Genomic DNA, 16795 nt, shown 5'->3' with positions numbered 1-16795 from the left:
CTCTCACGGGAAAAGTATCCCACTCCTGACACCAAAAATATGTGATGGTGGGTTCGCACACAAAACGAAAAAAAACAATAACACACACACGCCCCTTCCCACAATTGCGCAACGCACAAGCATGAAACTTATAACGAATATAATTTTAAAGATTTTAATTTAGAAGAGGGAAAAAAAAAAAAAAGAAAACCTAAACTTGCTTAATATTACATAAAATAATTAGGGTACCTAAACAAACTTCACTTAAATAATTGTCTATTCCTTTAATTCTAATTATACTAATTACTTAACTCCAGTATTTACAGTCAAACAGTTCAGTCCTGTGCCAAACTAGCAGCAAAACCCTCAACAAGTTCTTTCCCACCACAAACTTTACTGCACCTGCATCACTTTCTTCGAGTTTTCTCTTCTCGGTGCTTCCTTCTCTTCTGGCAATCAACTTCTTCTTTCAAACTTTACTGCAACGGCGTCACTTTCTTCGAGTTTTCTCTTCTTCTTGCTTATCTCAAACTTCTTTAATTCTTTGAAGGATTTTCCTCACTCGCCGCCACTCACAAAGGGGTTTTGTCTTTGAATTCGTTCGGCAGCTCCCGCTAATGGCTCTTAGCAGTGTTGTTCTCTCTCTCCCTTTTGCCCTCAGGCTTTCGTTCTTTAACCCTTTGCTTTTCCTGTTCGTCAACAAACCACTTCAGCAATCAACCAACGCCCACGACTTTTTACATCTATATATAGTTAACTAATTCATTCAAATTACGACTACAAGCAATGACTACATTACAACACTAAGAAATTCTATAACACTAAATCGGATAATGCATAATACACTAGGGAATCGTACAATTGGTAATTAACACTCACACTAACGAACAAGACGAGTGGCTAAAACTATTTACAAACTGGTGACAAAAAAAATAAATAATTACGTGACATATGACACATGTGACAGGTTGCTCCAAAATCCACAATCTAGTTATTCTGGTGACCTCTAGGGCTTGCCGACATCGCATGATTCACCATCAACCCAACACAAAATCACTATCTGAATCGCTGTTTCCACTTCTTATCACCTCAACTCTGTGCATTTTCTCCTTAAAACGATCAGACTCCTTCTGGATTGAATTCTTCTTGATCCACTACAGTTTCGCAATCATTGCTGTCACACCTCTCGCACCACAGCCAAAAATTGGTGATTTTGTCATCCTCCTTAGTCACCATGTTCCAATCCCAAGGAAATCAACAAACGTCCACTTCTGAGCCTCTCAACCCACCACAGCGTCTGGACAATTATGTTCCATGTTCTGTGCTGTCGATGGTGCCTCCTGCAATATCCCTTCTGCGTCAAACTGGTCAGTATAACCACTTGTCACATGCCCAACTGACTCCACTTCCTTGCCACACACACTACACTTTGGATCTACATCGTCCTTCTCAATGGTGGCCCGAAAAAAGGAGTTAAAGTCGATAAAACGAAGGCAAAATATTCCTCACCGATCCAGCACCATAGTTCCTTTAGAAACAAACCCCTTCATTTGTTTGATACAAGGCCAGCCTCTATGGAGAAATAATGTGGGTACTTATTTTGACTGATGCAAAGTATATGTAATGATTCCAATGTACTTTTTGTCTTATTTCCAGAAACACTAATTCCATTTCTTTATTTATTTATCCTGTCTTGCAGTAAAAGTTGCTAAGTAGTAGACATCCACTCCCAAAATAATTAACAACTATTCACCGACGTGGAGGTGGCTAGTGATCGATATTCGGTAAATATCCACCACTAGCCGTGGACCAACACTGAGGTGAATAGTTGTTTTAGCATATCACTAAAAGCGGAGCTCCCACGTTATTTATTCTCAAAATAAGTTAACCTGGCTTGAGTCTGCGCTGCGATCCAATCTAAAACCAGTACCTGGTCAGCGGTCAACTTATAAAAATAGCTGACCTTGATGAGCTCAGAAGTTGAGGCCGCGGTCACGTGGTACTGGTCAGCTGATACCTTTTTTTGACAAGTGTCAATTGACTATAACATGGATGTCCAATATCAAAGGTGTACGCTCTAAAACGGCCGCCATGTTGGGTGTATTGATTATTATTAAACTATATTTATGAAAGTCAAGTGGAGTACTGCACGACTGATAAAACAACGCGAAAATGTATTTTTTAACGATATTTCGGCTGACCAATACCAACCTTCATCAGGTTTATATAAATGTAGAATAATTGTTATTATTATCATTGTTAGGATATTATTAAATTATTGGACAACTTTATCGTGCGTACATGCCCACGAGCAATACCGCTAGCCATGATTACCATGAAAAAAGCAACTATTGATGGGTTCCTATGAGTATAGTGCTCCGGTGTGCAGCCCTAAAACAGTGAAATAATAGGTGCGGTTACAATGGACACTTTTACCGCGGTGAATGCCCCTTTTACCACGGGAAACTGCTTTTAGTGCGTGTGACCGACATTTCCCAAGGTAAATTTCCCGTGGTAAAATTACATGGACACGTCAAAAAGATCAGACGAAGCGACCATGACATTTAACGAGGTAAGTTGGAAGGGTTCTTTGATCAGTGCCCGAGGTACAAGAGCCAATCACAATGCTGATGAAGTTGTGGTAAAATTTCCCGCCAATGAATTGCGTGACATTTCTTTTTACCTAGGTAATCTTGGTAACTTGTGGCCGCTGGTTAACGTGGTATACTAAAACCCAAGTGTGAGGCACCGCGGGATAATTGAAGCCTGCTTTCCATATGATCTGCAAAGGTCTGCGATCGGTCTGCGACACAGTCGTAATGGTCAGGAAAGTTGAATCTAGTTTTACTTTCACGACCATTACAACCGTGTCGCAGACTGATCGCGGACCGTTGCAGATCATATGGATTCCAGGCTTTACCATGGGAAGTGGCATTTACCATGGTGTGTGTAACCGCACCTAATACAGCACAAAAAGATGATTTTAACTCATTTATTCCTGCAACGATTAAAATATTTTCGGGTCAAATCCCGCGAGAGTTGCTCGGAGGTGAATAGCAAAGGATATTTGAAAATTTGAGTAGCCAATCAAAGTGCGCGTTCAACGCTATCCACTGTTAGTATATACTAAATACTGTTATTTAAAATCGTCATTTTGCAGAATGGGCAGATATTTTTGTTCACTGGCATGCTTAAACTGTTACCAAATGCAGACTCCCTCGCTGTTGTTCTTGGGCATGAGATGTCCCATGTAATTTTACAACATGCAGTAAGTACAGAATATTCCTATGGAGACAATGACAATACGCAGTTAATTCAACAGTATGGTTACGCTACAGACTTACGTAGGGCAAACTGAATGAAACATTTTCTGAGTTATACATTCATATTCCGTCAGAGAAAAAAATATGAAATGGAAAGATCAATCTAGGCAGGCGTCACGCCAAAGACATTTGGCAATGGTGAATCAAGGATACTTGCAAAAGTATAGTGCAACCTATGAGCTTCCTGCTACTAGATAGTTTAAGAATGCAATGCGTGTGTACGCGGCTAAATCAATATGCAGCACAGGAGTTTCGGGCTTTCAGACTATTAATTAAACTCGTGTTTTGCATATACAATAAGCTGCGTTTACACGCTGAATCTTTAAAGTGCCCATAACCCCAAAATATTTTTTTTCGCTAAAATGAATCTTTGCACCTGTTCGAAACGCATTGCGGCCATTTTTTCTTTTTTCTAACAAATCCTGCCATTTTGTAGGCTTCGAAAGTTGCGAAAATCCAAGCATGTTTTGTTCACGACCGAGTCAGAAGGGAAGTGGGTCTATTCCTGTTTTGACGTCACAAACTGATTTACATTGCATTAACTGCAAAAATTCATGCAAAGTATATTGTGACGTCAAAACAGGAATAGACCCACTCCCCTTCTGACTCGGTCGTGAACAAAAGATGCTTGGATTTTCTGGATTTTCACAACTTTCGAAGCCTATAAAATGGCAGGATTTGTTAGACAAAGGAAAAAATGGCCGCAATGCGTTTCGAACGGGTGCAAAGATCCAATCGGTCAGTCTGGAACGAGAGTAATGGCGAACCGTGAAATCCAAAACTTATTTAAAAGTAAACAACCTTTGGGTAAAAATAAAAGCTCAAAATGTTGCCAGTAAATTGTTAAGCAATCACACTTTCAAAATCTGAAGGAAAAAAGGAAGCGTTTTTTTTTATCATAGTAACACTTTAACAACCTGCATTGCATATTGTAGTGAATTCAATCCAAACAACCCCATCAGTCTTCTCGTCGGTCAATGCGTTAGCCGACATGGATGACACAAAACCAATGCATTGGCCGATTCACGATCAATTCATCGGCCAACACACTTTGTATAAGGTACGCTTATTAAACAAAAAAAAATTACTCCAATGCGTTGGTTGGAATCTTATTATATCAAACTCAAGGGACAACAGTGTCCTAGTACGGTGCTGTGATTTTGATTGTCCAAATGACAACATCCTTACAAATGTATCAAAGGAGGTGGTGACCCAATGTTAACCCTGAGAATAATCTGACATGATATTAATAATATTATTATAATTAATATTATTATAAATATTATTTACTGATATCTATCAAAGGTGACTCAAATTTGTGGAAAATAACTATTCCAAGTGCTCATAACAGGGCTTCAATTTATGATCTTCCAATAATAATTATCAGTTCAGATGCCGCTTTGGTATGCTTTTATCAGGTTACATATTTCTTCAAATTACTGATTGAAAAGTTTGCTGTGTTGTTTTCTCTTTTACAGGCAGAACAAGTCAGTCTACATGGCTTCATCAACATGTTTCTTGTCATATCATTAGCCTTAGTCTGGGCTGTTTTGCCAAGTGATTTGTTAGCCATTGGTGCTCATTGGTTGCAAAACAGGATTCTGGTTGTAAGCATTAATTTGAAACTTTTCTGATCCTTTTACATTTTTATACCTTTATTTACTGTTCAATAAACGAGCGGGAGTGTTTTATCGGGTTTAAAACCATGAGGCCAAGCCGAGAGGTTTTAGACCCGATAAAACACGACCTTTGAGTTTACTGAACGGCTTCAAAACATTCCACAAAAACCGTGTCACTCTGGAGTCCGAACAAAGGTTTGAATTGTGTGAGGAGAACATTAGCGTACAAGAAAAACAAGCTATGCCTTATTTTTTATATAGAGAATTGTAATGAGGAGTGTTTTATCAATTTTCAAAGCTTGTGGGCCGGTGGCCTAATAGGCTGTTTTGTAGGATATTTGGGGGGTGGTTTGTTGAAGGAATCATCAATGCATGGTTGCCCAAAGGTTAATGTAACATTCCGCTTTTCATTTATTTTGAGAGTACCCAAATGGCAGAGTATGTTTAACTCTGGGATGAGATCAGACAGACGTCCTTCCAAGCACACTATTTAAGCGAGCAAGTCCTTTGAAAGGACCACTTACTTTCTGGTTGTACATTGTAATGCATGTGATTACCAGATTACCAGTTCTCTTTTACCACCAAGGACTCGCTTGACCTCTTGGAATGACTATCGATAGTCAATTGAATTTCGATAAACCATTCTCGTTTATTTGCAAAAAAGTCAACAATCAACTGAATGTTGTGATAAGATTCCACAAGTTTGTAAACACTTCCACCAAGTTAAAATTGTATAAGGCCTTTGTTCTGCGACATTTTCAGTATTGTTCTGTAGTATGCACTTCTGTAGCTCTAGGACTGAATAGCGAAAAACTTGAGTCATCGAATACGCGTGGACTGCGTGTGGTTTTTAATGACAGGGAATCAACATACAGTAATCTGTTAGATAGAGCAGCAGTTACATCACTGTACAACCTGAGAGTACATAATATGTTAATCAATTTTCCACAAATGTATCCATATCAATTTTTACCCTGCGTATCTTAAGGACATAACGTTGCGCTCAACAGTCTACTCTCTTAGGGGAACTGATATATTGTCGTTGGGTAGACCTTCTTTCTCTTCTTATGGTCTTCACTCTTTTAAGTATTTTGCCTGTAAAACTTGGAACTCTCTACCTGAGAACATTAGAATGGAGTCCACTCTGGCTGGTCTTAAACGTTTAATACGGACCACCTCCTTTCATAGCACTTAGCATTAATAGATATATAATTAGTACTTAGTAATGTTATTTTATTACTTTTAAATCTTTTTTCTTTTTCTTTTCTCGAAGATATTAGCTTTTTAGCTACGCTGTAAATTCGAGATAAAATAAAGTCATGTATGTATGTATTGATACTGAAAATCGTGGAAGAATATGGAAGTTAATCAATATTGGAGTCCTTGGCTTTATGGAAAAGAAACTGCCTTTCTTTCTGGATTTCTCCTTTTCTTTTTTTGTTTGACTGTCGAAAGTAATGTATCAATAGGGCGTGAGATTAACAGAAGACTTGGTCTCGCCTCAACCATGAACATTCAGTGGCCTGACAAAGCGGGTTTGAAAGAACAACCATCTCGCAGTGGAGACAAAAGTCCGAGTCTATGAGTCCTGTGTATTTAGCGTTCTTCTATACCGATCGGAATGCTGGCCTATACGAACAGGCCTCAAGAATCAAGTCTCAGTATATTTCACACCACATGCCTGCAATCTATAGTTGGAGTGGTTGAGGAATGACGAGCTTTTCAGAATAACTAACTCTGGGCCACTATCATCTCACGTGAAGCTCTTAAGACTTCGCTAGGCAGGCCATGTAAATCTGGTGCCCAAGGACAGACTACCACATTCTCTTCTCCACACTGTCCATAACACATGGCTCATGCCGACCCACACAGTGTTTTCACGTGAATGCTGCTTATTCAGAACAGAGTGACTTGTTGGCATTTCTAGCATTTCTATAGCGTTAGGAGTAGGGCTGATTTCATGCATGTCTTTCAGCCACGCATATGTACCTGGCGATTGAATCACAATCGGGATGAGATCATACCCTTTTGCTTTTCCTCCATAAAGATACAGTCCCATGAAGCAACACTATTGAAGTATATCACGTTCTGATATCTCATGAGTTGCATCCACCCGCAATGGGCCACGGTACTTTCTCCCACTGCGGGTCTTGCACAAAGTTCCCTCGGCAAACTCACTTGGTGGAAGGTACAGTGATCTCTCCCTCATATACATCTACTCTGACCAATCTGGCATTTGAACATTTGCTTCCTAAATAGCCCTTATTCGTGACGACGTCTGACTAGCTAGCCAATTTCACCACCAAGCCTCGAATTCGAAAATCAGACTTGTAAATTTCAGCTTGAGCTAAATCCCAAAGGAGTAAACTAACCCACGTGCGAACAGTATTGTATGTCCAGATGATGTGAAGAATTTTGCGGAAACGAGGCTTGGTGATGAATTTTGAGCATATGCCGTAAGGCCTATTGTGGCTCTTAACATGAGATCCAATATTTGTATAGCAGCACTACAAATGTCAGATTCAGAAAGAGAGCGAGAGGGCTTTAAAATTTGCTGATATGCCATTTTTTAATAGATCCTTCTACATCTTCCTTATTCAAGAAAATTAGAAGAAGAAGCTGATGAAGTTGGACTGAACATGGCTGCCAAGGTTTTAAATTGTTTTTTAACTTTGATTGCTTGTAACATAGGTGTATTCATTTCTAAAGTGTTCTTGGAGCAGTATATCAAGATGGTTCCTTTATTTGGTGGAAAGGTTTTGTTTACCATAAACAGAAATTTTACTCACATCATAAGCAGTAGCAATGCCACGTGCAGGGTGTAAAGCACCAACCTTTGGCGTTCCTAAATACCCTACTTATCACTGGTATTGTCACTGTCTAGGGAGCTGAAGCAAAGATGACGACGGCTACTAGAACAGTGGGGACTTAAGCCTGGTTTCCATATGATCTGCAACGGTCAGTAGGTCTGTGTCACGTCGCAGACATATGGAAACATTTGTCCCCGGCGTCTGCTGCGATGTGCGGCTTCCGACTAAGACAATTTTAATGAAAACGTGTGTCTGAGACGATCTGTGTCCTATCGGCGACACAATATATTTCGCCTTGAAACACGTGTCATTTCGTGTCCAATCAGACTTATAAGGTAAGTGCTTGGCTTTTTCTCCTCGCTTCGCAGAGGAGTTGTGGTACGATTGTCTGCGATCGCTTTAGATATAAATGGAAACATTTGCCTGCGGTGTTTTCGATCGTCTGCGATATGACCCACGCAGACAGCTTCCGATCGTGTCGCAGACCGTTGCAGATCCTATGGAAACCAAGCTTAAAAATCTACGACGTAGCCACAAAAACGAACACGCCACAAAACAACGATATCGTTGGTTAAAAGCGGAGAAATGATCGTGTTGTACTTGCGACACGCGTCTTATCACATATTTTGGTGGCGCTCTGCACAACAACGACGTGAAATCGCGAGATTTGAGATTTTGACGACAACAAAAGCGTTCAAATGTGAAATTTTTATTCCCTGTGTTTAGGATGAAACCGCTCTTACCAATTTATTTTTAAAATACTTCGCCAACACCGCGCACCGGTGGCACAGTTGGTTAAGCATCGGGCTGTCACGCGGGAGGTCGTGAGTTCAACTCCGGCCGGACCAACACTCAGGGTCTTTAAATAATTGAGGAGAAAGTGCTGCCTTTGTAATTACATCTGCAAATGGTTAGACTCTCTAGTCTTCTCGGATAAGGACGATAAGCCGGAGGTCCCGTCTCACAACCCTTCAATGTTCATAATCCTGTGGGACGTAAAAGAACCCGCACACTTGTCGCAAAGAGTAGGGCATGTAGTTCCCGGTGTTGTGGTCTGTCTTCTGTGGTGTATCATGGTTGGGAGGGTAAATGCTCGGAGATATTAGCTACACCAAGCTACTCTAAAATCCGAGGGTAAATAAAGATGTATGATATGGTATGTATGTATAACATTGTACGACGCGAACGAGATGGTCCAATCGCGAAAAACTTACGACAACAGAGTCATTTTTTGAGGTAACGTTTCGTCGACCCTAAACTGAGGCCCTTGCTAGCTAAAAAATTTTGTATCCCGACTTGTTGTAATAATATCGCGATTATTCCAAGTCGTTGATCATGGAAAGTGTGTGTCGGCTTTCCAGAAATGAAATTGGTACGTACGGTTTGGATGTTTGCAGCGAAAATTGAAAATTTATCGTCAGATGTCCTTGTTCTCCACATAACCTCAAAAATGATTATTTCACGTCGTTGTCAGGATGAGAACAGCTAAGAAACGTGTGAAAATGTGAACCGAACGTGCAGCGCATGCAAAGCTCTTTTTTGCTCATTCGACCGGTTGTTTTGTGGCATTGTCGTCGTCGTCGTCGTCGTCGTCGTCGTCGTCGTCGTCCCCGTCTATCCCGATCAAAACGATCATTCTCCTAACTAGAACCATGGATTTCTTGGTTGGGTAGTCATGAGAATTTGGTGTTATATCAAGATCACACCTCTTAAGCTGATAATATTCTTCATTCTTAATACCTGGCTGACTGACATTTCTTAGAAATTGAGAAGAGAATTTACGTATTGATCACTCCTGGTAGTCAGAGGGTGAAGCTCCCTACTCCCTATTCTCAATGTCATTGCATTGAAGTCCGGTTTTTTTAATTCTGAGGCCTGCTTTGATGTCCGAGAAAGTCCCATGTTATGGAGACGACTTGCGTTATCTAGGAATACCAATGGGACTGAATTACCTGCATGGCTTTCAACTCACCCAACTCATGATGCTCGAGCTGAAAAACTTGAAGGGCTTCTTCCAAAGGTAAATGAAAAATGGAATGAAGGTAACCTTGTTGTGTTGAAAAGAAAGTGCAACGCGCCCTTGTCAGTCTTCTCCCTTGGGAATAATTGTTAATTATTAAATTAACATTGCATTTCTAGCTTTGTGATTGGTTCATTCGATCTCGGTTATCAGCTTTTATTAAATTCTCAACCTCGGATAATGCAATTCTCGTGCTCTGATTGCTTCACTCAATCTCGGTTATCAGCTCATATACCTTAGTTTGACCATATATGGTAAATATGCGCTAAACGTTGCTAAGCTAAAAATTTTTACGCCGGAAATCGAAATTTCTCTTGGTATAAAGCACAAGAAAAACGTTTTTGGGGAAAGTTTGGATCAATTTCGAAGCTTAGAAGTACGCGAAAAATTAAGAAATGTTTTTGTGATGAGCCTACGTCTGTCTGACCACCAGGTATTACACAGCATCGCATCGATTTCGCTAGGATTTTCTTCCTTTTTTCGCTCGAATTTCGTACTTCCAAACTTTTGAAGTTGAAGGAATTTAATAAAACAATTATTCCATTCGCGCTTGTTGGATATGAGACTGGTTATAGCCAACTCGGCGCTACGCGCCTCGTTGGCTATTTACCATCTCATATCCAACGCGCGCTTATGGAATAATTGTTAAATATACCGTATGACCTAATATGGAAACTGATTGCGTCAAGTGTTGCCAAGCTGGAAACTGATTGGCTTGAAGGTTTTGCAAGCGTCCAAGCATTCAGAAATTTAGTAATTAAATATATGTTATTTGCCAGCTGGGGGGTCCGTATAGCGAAAAATTGTAACAGAGGCTCGGCCAGCTTTTTCAAGACCGAGGTCACAGTTTTTCGCTATATGGACCGACCCTTAGCTGGTAAATATCTTATTTACTTTTTTCCTCTTTCGCTCCCTTCCTCTCTGAAATCACTTTTTTGATTTTTGACTCGCACTGCGCTTGATAGCGAATGCAGTATTAAAGTGGCTTACAAACTGAACGTTTCAAAGAGAAAGATTTTTGTTTGAATTATATTTCCAAACCTCTTGTCTAATAAAAAGTAACTTCTGTAAGTAAACGGGTTCGGGGTCAAAAAAAGATGGAAATTTAAGATCATCACCCAAGCTCACGCAACCAAGGCTAGGATTCAGCCCGCCGCGAGCGGGTCGGATAAGAATATTCTGCCCGCTCATGGAACTAATCAGATTACAGGATTTGTTGACTTCCGCCCTCTCACGCACTGAGAAAAAAAAAACAATTATTTCATTCCACTTGTTACTGGGTTGCCTATGGCAAACCAGTCGAGGTCTGCGTTGATTTCGTGGTTTTTTTATTTTTTTCCGTGTCGGTAAAAGTCTTGCCTGTCACTCCCCTGCTAAGTGGTGGCTTTGTGCATAGAGCCTTCTGCGCGTATTTTCTTAGGATCGAGAGGGTAGTGGGAAATGCGTAGATTTCTCTGGTGGACACAGTAGAACGATTAACTTAACCGGCAATGGCGTCGAAAGTCATGTAAAGCGAATGGCGTTTTAGTGGATCTTTGAACAAAATATACCCTTATGAAGCTCATGAATGGCAGGTCAATTGGATATACAGGCGGTGGAATCTTAAAAGCGACGAGTAATGGACTTCGACAACAATCTATCGCCCGTCGAGCCGAAATCAAAGTGAGCTGTATTTACCTGAAGTACATGGTAATTTGACACGATTGAGTTTCTTGCCTTCATTGCACGCAATGAAATAGGAAGAGGTTCTCGCCTCTAAGAGCAAATATGTTTTTTGTTTCAATAAATTTTTCGCTAGAAAAGGATTCTGTGGTATTTTCTGCCTTTGTGAATTATAATATCATGTTGTGCATTGAATTTTCGAGCTTAAGGTTGAAATGTGATATGGGAGAAGTTTTTTAGTATTGCTCTGTAAGCTGGAAGGGTCACAGGCCTGTTGGAAGCGTGCTTGAGTTTCAACAAAATGAGCCCCAAAATGAGTGAAGAATTGTGACGCAGTTGAATAATAAAGTAGCTGCTATCTCCAAAATGATGGAATTACCTGGTGATAAATAACGTCGTACGCGTCTTGGAGAGTAAATTTTGACTTTGCATAAACAAGAGTTGGGCGATTGTGATCTTTGTTTTGACTTCGCTCATTTCATTGTCAAACTTTATAACACTTGACAGAAAAAGAAACTTACAAAAACCCGGTATCTTGCCATCATTTGACACAGATACTTCACTGTTTGGCGAGTAAACATGCCGCGGTAACTTCATCACGGCGCCCGCTGAATTCCGGAGATGTCACTTTCTATTTTGCAACTTATTTGTGCAGCCAAAACGTACAATAACAAAATTGAACGTTGCAAAAATCCCCCAAAATGTTTGTCGCTGATCGTAACTTTTTATATTCTTTATTCACGGTTCAAAATAAATGTTGTTTTCATGTCGGAAGTATCTTATTCTCGAGCGATCGTCCTGGAAACTTCCTTCTGCTCTTTCTGAAAACTGTGTATCAATATTTATTTACTTTTGCATCAATATTTGTTTTTGCATAAAATAAGCTGAGTTCGCATTTGTTAGCGTTAATAGTATTTTCGGTCCGATGCTTCTGTTTTAAGAGGGGTATATTATTTTGGTCTCCCATCCAAACACTAACCCCGCCCAACAGGGATTAACTTCAGTGAACTTCGGTATTACAAAGCTGTCAGATGCTCAGAGGGCACGCTTAAACTTGTGGTCAAAAGAAGTTTATCAACATGTCAGCCCAGAAGCCAGTGTTTCTCACTTCCCATTTATTTTCTTCAATCTTTCTGGGTTCAGTACTTTGCTAGTAACCACATGTCTTCTCAGACTATTTACCCAAGACTTCTACCATGGCACTACAATGATAGACAATACCAAAACAATATCGTGCACTGTTAGAGCTACATATTACGCAAGGACAGGTCTGTTTCGTCGTACGAACGTGTGAGGACCTGTGAGCCAAAGGGCCTCGTCTGGTATGACTTCTTAATGACCGCCCAACTTGAAAAAAATTGTCTGGAACGGTGCACGTACCACAGGCAACCCAGTGTACCCTCACGGAGGGTCTAGTTGGATATGAGACTGGTTATAGCGAACGAGGCGCGTATGCGTGCTCATGAAACAATTGTTAATTAATATCGGGGTTTCAAATTTGCCAGCAGAAGGCACCGAAATGGTAAAGTGCTTAAACGTTCTCGAAAACACGTCGATTAACGACTCACGTTTACTTTTGAGGTTTATTCAAGTTGAGAGCTACTCTTTTTACTGGGTTGCCATAGGCAATCCAGATAGAAAATGCGTTTTTTTTTGTTGGTTTGTCATAAAAAGTCTTGCCTGTCACTCCCCTGCTAAGTGGTGTCTTTGTGCATAGAGTCTTCTGTGCGTATTTGTTAGGTTTGAGGGGGCTGGGGTAATGCGTAGATTTCTCTGGTGCACACAGCAAAACATTTAATTATTAACCTGCAATGGCGTCAAAAGTCATTGTAACGCGAATGGCGTCTTAGTGCATCTTTAAACAAAATATACCCTTCTGGAGGTCAAGAATGGAACGTCAATTGGATGAACAAGACATGTGGTGAAAAAGAAATATCTGAAATCTTTTTAATGATGAAATTGTCGCTTTAAAGCGACGAGTAATGGTCTTCGACAACAATTTCATTTTTCGCCTTTGGATATCAAGTGAGCTTTGTTTCTAATATTTTACTAACCTGGTATTATATACAACACTGAAATCAAATGGCAATTCTTTTATGGATTTAACAAACATTGCAGGAATCGAACGCCTTGAGTGCATCACAGTGTTTAGTGAAGTCGCATCTAAGTTGTCTGGCAAGTTACATGTTTTTTGTCCTCAACTCTCCTAAGGTAATAAAAACTGGAAATGTGGCAGTGAAAAATTATTTGACTGAAAGCTTGTTGTCTGTCTTGTGCTTTATTATTTACGGTCAAGGTTCTTTCGAAAAATTTATTTAATTGCATATGCTTTGTGAGACCGATTGTGTGTCTCGTTTGCACGCACGCAATTGAAATAGGAAGGGTTTTTTGCCTCTAGTAGGAAATATGTTATTTGTTTCAATAACCTTTTCGCTGGAAAAGATTTTTGTGAGATTTCCACCAATTTATTGTGTTGTGTAATTTTCGAGCTTTACAAATTTGCATACGTGTGTTGAAATATGATATGGGAGGATTTTTGTGGTAGTGCACTGTAAGCAGTCACGAAAATAAGCAGGTCTGTTGGAAGCGTGCTTGAGTTTCAACAAAATGAGCCCCAAAATCGGCAAAAAGAGTTGGGCGATTGTGATCTTTGTGTTGAATTCGCACCTTTCTTGTCAAACTTTATAACACTTGAAAGAAACAGAAAACTAACAAAAACAAAAACAAAAACCCGGTATCTTGCCATCATTTGACACAGATGCTTCACTGTTTCGCGAGTAAACACGCCGCAGTAACTTGATCACGGCGCCCGCTGAATTCAATGTCACTTTCGATTTTGCGATTTACCTGTGCAATACCACACGTGTGAACACATTAATTTGTCTCGAGGGCATGGGACTTTGATTTGCTTGTATGCTTCTCATCTTCAAATTCAACATGAATCCTCCTTTCATTGTTTTTGTAGCTCCAAGTTGTCATTACGGTCTACACCATAGTTCCCTTAAGGACCCGCAAACGAAAAGGCATTGTTGCGGAAACATTGTTTCACAAAATGTTTCCTCGGCGCACAAACGAGGAAACATTTGCTGAGGAAGTAAAATGTTTCTGAACAAATTCAGGAACATTTTTGCGTTCCCTGGAACCAAATTTCCGCAATATTCTTTCCTCGTTTGTGGGGCGCCTTTAAAGCCTAATCTGTTATAACATTTTTTCTTTTTGATATAATTTGAATTCGACATTGCTTTATCCGCTAGGCAATCCAGATCAGAGAAAATTGCAAATGTCCACCCCTTCCAGGTAAGTACATCAAGCGTTTATATGTTATGCATTTAGCTGATTCTGGTACCTTCAATGCATAGGGGTTGGAAAAATAAATAAGAATAATAATAGAATTAAATGACTAAATGAAAATACACAAGATTCCCGTGCGAATGCAATCATCAGGCAGATTTAATGAAGAACAGACTTATTAGCTAGCTATATATACATATTTACGATGAGTAGAACAATGGGGTCCTGATTACAATGGGTGAGAAGGGCGGAACTGGGGGTGTGGTGTAAGACTGGCTGAGCTAAAACAAGCGCAATACAATAGCTATTGTGTAGGATAAACCTTAATTGTTCTTGAGATAAAACTTGTTTTCATGTCGGCATTTGGATACAAGCTCGGATCGTTTGTTCAGTAAACGTTCTCAAACTTCGGCCTAGCTGTATTGACCTCGCTGTCGCCCGGTCAATTCGGCAAGGGGCCAGTTTGAGATTTTGCTGTAACGACCTCACTCTCGGTTATTAAGTAGTTAATATTATTGCAGATAAGTGCGAGGATCACTTCTCTGTTTCGTCAACATCCCGCACTTCAAATAATTTATATACAGTTATTTCATACATCGAGTCTTTTCTCGGGAACACTTGAGCCCAACAAATTGATCTGCCTCTACACTGTGTGGCTTCATAGAGCATTGCTATGAAGGTACGTCTATGACAAAATTCAATGATCAGTATTTGAAATAAAATCGTCCAAATCATGAATGCATCAATCCAAAGCTGAATGGCAACAAGCCGATTCTGCAAATGGCCATCACGGAAAGAGGCATAACGGAAAAAGGCATAACGCAAAGAGGCATAACGCAAATAGCCATAACGTAGAGGCATAGCGCAAAATAGCCATAACGCAAAGGCCCTTTGAAGAATGGAGACTAGTTGTGTACTCCGTAAATAAATTTCATCTCTAAAAAAGCGTCAATCGATTGTTCAAGGGAAAGGACATTTAATGGGTATCTAACTTTTTCTTCCTGTATACGTTATGCCTCTTTGCATTATGGCTCGGCGTTATGGCTATTTGCGTGATGCCTGTTTGCGTTATGCCTTTACGCGTTACACCTTTTTCCGTAATGGCCATTTGCAGAATCGGCTTGTTGCCATTCGGCTTTGGATTGATACATTCATGATGTTTCATAGATATGCCTCCATGCATTGCACTGGCGTCGCAGAGGTCATGATGGATTCGAATCCCAATGAAGCCATCCGAATTTTTCAGGTGTCTATAAGAGACAATTGTCAAAGGGTAAGTGCAGTTGAAGCAGCTCTAGTGCTACGAGGCTTGAACACAGTAACATCACTAACAGAATGAAGTCTTCATTAACAGTCTTCATCCAATGTGATGTGGTGTCTTAGACACTGCTTTAAGATTCTGAACAAAAGAAATGAACGGTCTTTTTTGTCTTCCTCTAAGGGGTGCAGTGCACTTAAAATACTCACTGAGAGCTGAATAGACACAAATCCTCCATTCCTTCTGACGCGCTGGGAGAATAGGCTCTGGTTGGTTCCTGCCTCGGACACACTGTTTAACGAGATCCTTAAGGAGTAATTTGCAAGGACCTGCGTTTTCTTCCGCACAAGACAAAAGAAGACAAAAGGAGGAGGTCGTTTGGGTTAGAGTTAGCAGATATTTGGTGCAAGAATTTAGAACAGTATTCCTTAAGGTATCCGAATACTCCCTAAACATAAATTTAAAACTTGTTTACATCAGATTTTTTTACGTATTCTGAAATTGGAGGATACTTGTGTTGACACACCTACTTTAGTTAATAAATTAAGCAAGATGATATGGAATGCAAAATAGGCTTGTAATTTTGTAATTTTGTAACGTTGTAACGTTGCATTTTAATAACTCTAGTTCATCACCGTATCGTTTACATATAGATTTATCTTTCTTTTTTCCTTTCCTTTCCTTTTCTTTCTTTTTCTTAATTACCTTATGGCCAAGTGTTCTCTGCCCGCCTCGACTAGCAAAGCTATATGCGAGCAGAGGAAGTTGATATGTATCTTTATGTGAGAGGATAAAATAAAAGAAAAAGAATAAAAGAAAAAGAAAAGAGAGGG

At 40.0% G+C, this 16795-nt stretch overlaps 1 protein-coding gene across 1 annotated transcript in view; it reads left to right on the top strand.

Moving 5' to 3' along the window:
• The window catches only part of LOC138024245 (metalloendopeptidase OMA1, mitochondrial-like), a 24579-nt gene extending 7784 nt beyond the window's left edge, over positions 1-16795 (top strand). Inside the window, exons 3-8 of the mRNA XM_068871385.1 lie at positions 3140-3247; positions 4781-4909; positions 7498-7572; positions 9605-9751; positions 14668-14710; positions 16146-16795. Of these exons, the coding sequence (XP_068727486.1) occupies positions 3140-3247; positions 4781-4909; positions 7498-7572; positions 9605-9751; positions 14668-14710; positions 16146-16162 (519 nt within the window). The 3' untranslated portion in view covers positions 16163-16795. The remainder of the gene's footprint in view (positions 1-3139; positions 3248-4780; positions 4910-7497; positions 7573-9604; positions 9752-14667; positions 14711-16145) is intronic.

This window comes from Montipora capricornis, chromosome 11 (assembly GCF_036669925.1).
Source record: "Montipora capricornis isolate CH-2021 chromosome 11, ASM3666992v2, whole genome shotgun sequence".
Taxonomy (NCBI): Eukaryota; Metazoa; Cnidaria; class Anthozoa; order Scleractinia; family Acroporidae; genus Montipora; species Montipora capricornis.
The sequence above is the reverse complement of the archived record's forward strand: the minus strand, read 5'-3'. Positions and strand labels throughout refer to the sequence as shown.